At 39.4% G+C, this 7,662-nt stretch overlaps 1 protein-coding gene across 3 annotated transcripts in view; it reads left to right on the top strand.

Annotated features, from left to right (window-relative positions):
* The first annotated feature begins 298 nt into the window (after positions 1-298).
* The window catches only part of cdkal1 (CDK5 regulatory subunit associated protein 1-like 1), a 253,646-nt gene continuing 246,282 nt past the window's right edge, over positions 299-7,662 (top strand). For all 3 annotated transcript variants that reach the window (XR_014894368.1, XM_085291131.1, XM_085291130.1), the window contains exons 1-3: positions 299-456; positions 1,392-1,555; positions 3,376-3,488. Coding sequence is in view for 2 of the 3 variants with exons in the window: in XM_085291131.1 (XP_085147257.1) it covers positions 1,398-1,555; positions 3,376-3,488 (271 nt within the window). In the remaining variant the exon portion in view is untranslated. The remainder of the gene's footprint in view (positions 457-1,391; positions 1,556-3,375; positions 3,489-7,662) is intronic.

Below are 7,662 nucleotides of genomic sequence, written 5' to 3'. Positions count from 1 at the left end.
CGGAGTGTCAATGCACTGGCAATAGATAGAAAGCACTTACAAAGAGAAAAGTGCTTGTGTGGGTGGGAATGGGTGAAGGAAGCAAGTTGTATAAAGTGCTTTGAGTTTTCAGAATAGAAAAGCGCTGTATGCGAACCTGCCCATTTACCATTTAAATGAGCAGCTGAACCGGTATACCTAATGAAGTGGCTGGTGACCGTATATGTAGTGTTATCCACACATGACACTGAATCATACCCGTATTCATTTGGTCTGAACTTATTCACCCACTACTTGAGAAAAACACGCGCTTATACAGTTTGTCCCTGTTTACCTTCCGTACTTACAGACAAGTATGGCGGTCTAAGGGTTGTGGTGACTGCTTTGGTGGCGTAAATAATCATCGTGTGCCTTTTTAAAGCATATTGCCCTCGGCATTCGAGTTCAGCTGAAGGCTACAACTACAGTGCGACTAAGGTAAGAAACTTTAATGTTTTTATTGGGACTGTCTGCACTGCACAGAATAAGAGACACGTGGGTACTAGCTAGCCAATGAGGCTAGCCAAGATAAACGCTACCCTGCGCTTGTTAACCAGTAAAACCAATGAAGAGGGATAAATAAGTGTCAAATGAAGCATTTTAAATGTTTAAATTTACGTTAATGTTAGCCTCCCTGTGTAAACCCTCGTTTAGGGTAAACTAAAACCAGCTCATAAGTGTGAAACGTGATCTGTTGTATAAAAGTTGTACAACTTGAACCCAGTAAGCGTTTAAGTGATGTGTGCGCATATTCAGCATAGCTTGTATCTCCAGCCATGCAGCTTTTCATCTACTTATCGTGAACAACACATTTAAAGAGAATGTAACGGTAATTAATACATGTGCATCAGTAGATAGAGGTACTGTACTTCAGGATGTCGCACTCACTGGTCATGAAGATCTTGTATTGATAGTTTTTTTTAAAGTAACACTTTAATCCATAATTTGCACACTGCATTTTTCTTTATCTATAAATCCTTCTAATAATCATGCTTATTTTGCAAATGCTAATGCTGTTCCTGCACACGTAGCCTTTGCATTCCTAAAACCCTAAAACGGGTACTAATGAAAAAAACAGTACAAGGTACAAGGAGTGAGACTGAGGAAGAGTCAGCCATAACATTGCTGAAGAGGTTTCATATCCAAATCTTGAACCATTGCGAAAAACAGTTTAGGAACAAAACAAAGTGTCCACAAAACCATACCAAGAATTTTGCAGGTACTCTGCCTTTATGAGTAAAAACCTTGAAATCTGCTAAATGAAGGAGAGTCTGCAGGCAGCAGTGAAGCATGGAGCTTTCTTAAAGGGATTCTGCCACTATATATTTTTAGGTTACTCCAAAAGGCTGACTAAAGCTTTGCTTAATTTCCAGATCATCATGCCGTCTTCTTGTGACTCTCTGATGGAAGACATCGAGGACATGGTGTCTTCTAGTGACCCCACTCCTCATGAAAGACAGTCTGCTAGAAAAAGTATCATACCAAGGGCAAGGAAGAAGAAAGAGCTCATGAGCGATGAGGAGCTTCAAGCTGACAGGTGTGTCCAGTGTTTGATATTATGTTACTGCCATGGGGGGAAAAAGGGAAATTGTTGGCTTAAAAATAAAAAATTTAACCATGTATTAAAAAAATGTATTAGTAGATATTTTTGTCAGCGAAAAAAGTGTATTTTGGCTTCATGTTAGAAGGAATAACGTCTTTTAGATGGTTTTTAATAATTGTCCACCCATCTCTTAACATCAGTGCACTGAAATGTTTGAGCCCACTTCCATGTGGAGATTATAGTTGTGGAATTCAAGCCTAAAACACATTCAACATACATCCTCTTTATGATTTAACCACCGGCATTTTGTAGAGGGTGTAGCAGCCATGGCAGTTTTTCTTGAAACAACAACTTTAATCGCCACATTTGGACATTTTCTCAAAATGACCAATAATGTTTTTTCTTCATGTGGCCCTAATGCTTTTTCGTACCTGCTCATTTGGGGTTTTTTAGAAAAATGTCATGTTGCCAGCTTTGCACAGATCCACAAATGTAGGCTGAAACATAGATTATGTTTTGTAGTATAGTGGTGACAATCTGTTCTCTTTATTTAGAGAAAGAAAGAAAAAAGAAAGAAATGTAGGTATGCAGTGGAAGTACAGATGTCCCAGTTTCACACTGGGACTTGAACGCATCTCATGTTTGTTGATCTGTGAAATTAGTCTCAAAACTCCACTTGAGATGAGTGTATCAGGTTATTTGTGCACACACATTTAAGGTTTTGTGAGCACGTTTAGTTTTAGACATCTTGGTTTAAGCTTGTCGAATCCGAGGCAAATTCCTCTCATGTTAGAGCTATGAAACTTGGAATAATGATCCAAACACTTTAGTAACAAGGAAAATGACTGTATTTCACAAAGTGTTTTGCAACTTAAATCAAGACACTGCTCTATTAATCACAACTCAGCTGCATGCGTTGCTGACACTTTTTAGAGTTCTGTAAAAGTTACAGTGCTAAGCAAACGATTTGGACGCTATTTCTAAATTCCTCCAAGCATCTCGTTCAACAAAACCAAAAGTTTTCCATTTCCAGCATTTTTACCAGTGTTCTCTTGATTGTTCTATCGATTGTACCCTGTGTGAGAGGTTTCTGGTCACCAGTGTATAATCTGGAAGCTCACAATTTTGGGGATTTCTGAAGGTGTTTACTTAGTTTTCCAAGTGAGTGATGTTTTTAATTGAATTTCCTGAAGTGTTTGAAAGAGTGTTTGTTTCTTCAACTACATTTCTAGTTGTTGTTGTTATAACTGAATTGTTTCTTCCACTACTTAAAAAAATAAAATAAACCCCATAATTTAATCTAACTGCAAACTGTTTTCTTCTGATTAGTTGTATGTTAATATTTTATATATTTATATTTCAGTAATCGGATAGATTAGAAAAATCCCATAGTCATGTTGAGCATGTTTACATTCTACATGGCTTTGCTGGGGAAAACTAAATTACAGTCGCTGTACATGCTGCTGTTCCACGTTCATGTTGTCTTAATTTTTGCATTTCTTATCTAACAGAGGAAATGACACCAATAGCACACATCAGCTATACCAAAAACCTTAGAAGCTTCCAAGCCACAAATGCCCTACACAAGATCCCACTGAATCGGAAAGCCACCTTATCAGGGTGGTTTGATATTTACTCTTGACATTTAGTTTGACAGCAGCTGGTGTAAAAGCACCTTTGTACTTCCTCCAACACACATGGGTAATAAAGCAAATTTACAATAGACAGCCTTTTGTCAGCTGGTTTGGTTTAGACATCGATTTTTGCACATCAGGATGATTTACAATGGACGTATTACTTGTGTATTTTTTTAGTTTGATCCCTGGTACCCAAAAGATCTGGATGAAAACATGGGGCTGCAGTCATAACAACTCAGATGGGGAGTACATGGCTGGGCAGCTGGCTGCCAGCGGATACAAGATGACTGGTAAGAAATGATGTAATTGTACTATGTTGTATTAATTCTGTTGATTTGAAGTCAACAGTACCAACAGGAAGCTGCCTATACCATAATGTGACAATAGAAATATTGGATGTATTTTATATTTAGACAAAAGATAAATGGATGAACAGCTACAGTGGTAAATATGGAATTATTCTGGGTGCCAGTTTAGCTCGCTGCTTGAGCAGGGGCAGCGCTCCGGGTCGGCTCCAACCCATGGGCCTTTGACGATTGTCTTCCCCCACACTCTCTGCTTTCCTGTTTATTCTCCACTGTGCAGCTAGTAAAAGCAAAAAAGGCCACCACAAATCTTTAAAACATTTAAATATCATTATTATTGTTAAATGTCTATAGGATTAATGTCAATATTATTATTAAACACAAGAGGGCGGTCTTGCTCTATAAGTACACTGAACCTTAAATGTTATTCTGGTTGGTGAGTTTTATTTTTCATTGAATTGAACTTGTTAAAAACACCTATGGATGAACTGTGCAGTGTAAGCATTTTAATTCACGTCTGCAGTCTGCCAGTCTTTAGGAACCAGATGGATTTTGTTATTTCTCATCGCCATGATTACAGCAGTCATTTACATGCTTTAAGCTGACTTAAAATAGATGAGAGCGTACATGGTTCAGATTACAGCTCGTTAGAGAAAACTGATATAGTGAATGCTGCCTTTCATTCTTCGGTTTTGCGTGAAGACGCTGGCCATGTTCGGTACTAGATTACGGGACGTCTTTCAGGAGGGTTTCGTTGCGAGTGTGCGCAGGTGTGATAGACCGACACAGGTGAAAACGATAACGCAGAGAGTGATATGACACTGAGTTTTGCATTGTAGTCGGTTAAATATGATACTCTGGTGAATGTTTGTGACCTCATGTTTGTCACAAGGAAAATTGATTGTGCCTGGCTTTGTGTGATTAGTTATGTGTTCAGTGTGAGTATTTGTGTTGTTGTGTGTGTGTGTGTGTGTTTCAATAGACACGCGCCAAGACGGATGAAGAAGACGGAGTAAACCCCTTAGGCATTTTTCTTTCTCTCCGTGGGGTCTCCACAGCCATAGAGCAAAATTAATCACACACTTCAAAAATGCAGATCTACCCACTCATTCAAAGTGACACACAAGACACAGTAAGCCCATGACCACAGGCCAATAGTTTTTCTCCTCATCTGCTAGGCCAGACCCTTGATTTCTCTCTTCTCAGTGCGTTGCTCCTTGCTGACGTAACGCGTCTCTGTTCAGTTTGTCGTCTGTCACCTGCCCCTCCACTTCGTAACAGATCCTGTCACACATCTACTGAAGCTTTAGACTTTCTGTGCTAATTTAATTTGGGATTTTTTTTTTAAATTTAGTGGAATGGCTGCAGTCGGAAGAGAGTGTAGAGAAAACTTGTTTGTATTCAGACAGTTGTTTTCCCACTTTGACCTTTGTAAGGGTAGCATCCTCCTGCCTCTGAATCTGATTACAGCACATGTTGCTTCTCTGGTTGTCTTAAAGTCCTCAGCAGATATACATGCAAGAGGGTGTAATGTAATACACTCTTTGGTAATAAGGTTAAATATTGCTGTTATGGGTATTAGATTATTGTAATCTCTGGGTGAAGACTCTCTCTGTCTCCTCCTCATGTTAAAAGCACGGCTGCACAGCGACCGGGCAGGAAAAGTAGGAAAGGAAAGGAAACCCTTAATAATCTTACGCAGCAGAAAGCTCAAATCATTCAGAGCATGTGCCTGTGAGGCAGACTTTAAACACTAAAAGAGAAAATTGGATATAAATACACATGAGGGTCAGAAGAAAGTTAATTGAATGTCTGTCTTCTATTGTTTGCATATATTTTGCATGGTTGAATACGTTTAGAAAGGATGCACTCCTGTTTGATGTTGTCGTATACATTTGTCTCCCTGGTGTGTGCCCCGGTGGTATGTTTACTCTGCTGAAACGAAGGTTCATTTTCTTTCTGTCTGACGCCGTACTTTGATGTGAAGCTGCTATTTCACAATTTTATTTTTTTTTTACTTTTTCTTTGCCAGAACAGTTTTCTGACTCCAGGGTCTTTATGGAGATGTGCATGTGAGCATGATCCCCAAATGGTGCTCAATAGGTGTGCTTAGTTTTTCACGTGATTTACAAAAGTTGTGCTGTTATCTATGGAAGCCTGTTTCCGCCACTAAAAAAAGTATCCGCTGTTTCTGTCGAAATGTGTGGACACACATGAGTGTGCAGGCACAATATTTCGAGAAAATAACTCGAAATTTTAATTGTTTTCTCGAAATTTCAAACTAAAAGCTAACTCAAAATTTCGAATTAGCTCTGCCAATCAGTAATCTATGTGACTGACATCATTTTCTTATTACCTGGAAGGATATGGCGCAGAGGAATGCGCTCTTAAAACCGGATCGCAACAAATTGGCGCTTTTGAGAGCATGTTTGCTGATAGTAACGCCATGTGATTCAGCTAATAACACAAGGATTTAATCATTTGTGAAGCCACGGTGAAAATACTCAGCAATTTGTGCATTCATGACTGGCTGTGACACTGGTAGCTTAGCTGTAGCATTTGTAGCTCAGGGCTTCAGCTTCCGGGTAACAAGGAAATGACGTCATTCACGTAGATTACTGATTGGCAGCGCTAACTCGAGTTACTTTTCTCAAAATTCCGAGTTAATAAGTCGAAATTTCAAGAAAATAACTTGAAATTTCGAGTTATGAATACTTTTGTTTTTAATTGTTTATTTATTTTTTTTAGTTGTGGAAACGGGCTTCCATACACTAAACACATTATTTCTTTAAAATAAATAGCGGAGCAGTTGGCAGGAAATGACGCGTCTCAAACATTAGTGAATCAGTCTGTGCGCTTGATTTCTTTGTTCCTTCTCCTATATTTAGCACCTTGAGAAAGGAACTCCCAGAAATGCATATGCAACATGATCAGCCGCAAAAAGTCTCAGTTCCCACCTCTTACAGTCTCCTCACTGTAAATACAGACAGTATTTTTTTTTTTTTTAATGGCAAAACCAAGTTTGTGCTGGTGCAGCATGTTAGTAAATCTTCCCTTATAACTTCCTGCAGCCCTAAACATGCGATTTTATTTGCCACACATAAATTTACCTGCTGAGGGCGCGTGCGTTTAGAGATTCCTGGCAGCTGAAAAAAATACATCTTATAACTCTGCGACAGAATAATGCAGATATTTCCACAATGTAAAGGCCATCTCTCTGCTGTCATTCAAGCTGACCTTAACAGAAACGTGGCCACAGCCATAGACTAGATGCACTCCAGTAGTCAGAGGGAGATAGAAACGATGTGAACGTGTGTGAGATTGTAAAAAAACTATTTCTTTATGCAAGTCACATCAAACAGAGCTCGGAATAGGGAACAGTAATAGGTTCCCTATAATAGGAAAAATGCTGATGGCCATCATTACACGTATGCAAGCTTTGTTAGTTGCATGTCTCACATATAACAGGTTAGGAAAGGTGAGAAATTCTTCCATTCACAGCGAGAAAAAGGTGTTGTTTTACCCTGTGCTGTAGCCCAAAATATACCTTTATCTTACATTCATAAAGCCTCAGAGTACGACCGCTGCTTTTCTTCATACGCCTTTTTTTCCACTCTGTTCTCTCTCAACAAAGTATGTTAAAGGTCAGAGTCTTACTGCTAATGCTAAAGGCTTAGTTTGGTTTCTGTCCTCCACAGCTCTGCTTTTTATCCGTGTCTTGTTTGCGTTCCTGTATCTTTTCTCTTTCCCTGCCGTCCTCGTCCCTCCGTCCCTGTCGGAGTTAAAATCTGCAGTCAGTCGTTGCGTTTCAGTGTGAGATTGTTAGAAAGAAATGGACGGTCATGGACAGAATCAGGTGAGATTACACTTGGTAGAGGTGACGATTGTGCTGAATGGTATTGTATGGAATGATGCGCAGTCTTCTACAAAGGCATGAAATTGTCAGGAGTGTATCAAAGGTGGAATTGTGTAGTATGACTAACATAGAAAAAGGCTCGTGAATAGCATGGCGCTGTTGGCCAGATGGAAGATGAGGACAGGTTGAACATTATCATTTGTGAGTTCGAACGTTCCATATAAAATCACAAATTCCCGCCTACCTCTGTAATTTGTACGCCTATGTGTGTTCAAATCCACCACGTCGCTCTGCAGTTTAATG

Source organism: Mchenga conophoros, linkage group LG11, assembly GCF_057382185.1.
Source record: "Mchenga conophoros isolate Kocher_MC1m ecotype Shallow Benthic linkage group LG11, M_conophoros_male_GT1.1, whole genome shotgun sequence".
NCBI lineage: Eukaryota > Metazoa > Chordata > Actinopteri > Cichliformes > Cichlidae > Mchenga > Mchenga conophoros.
Note: the sequence above shows the minus strand (reverse complement) of the source record. Positions and strands in the feature narration are given on the sequence as shown.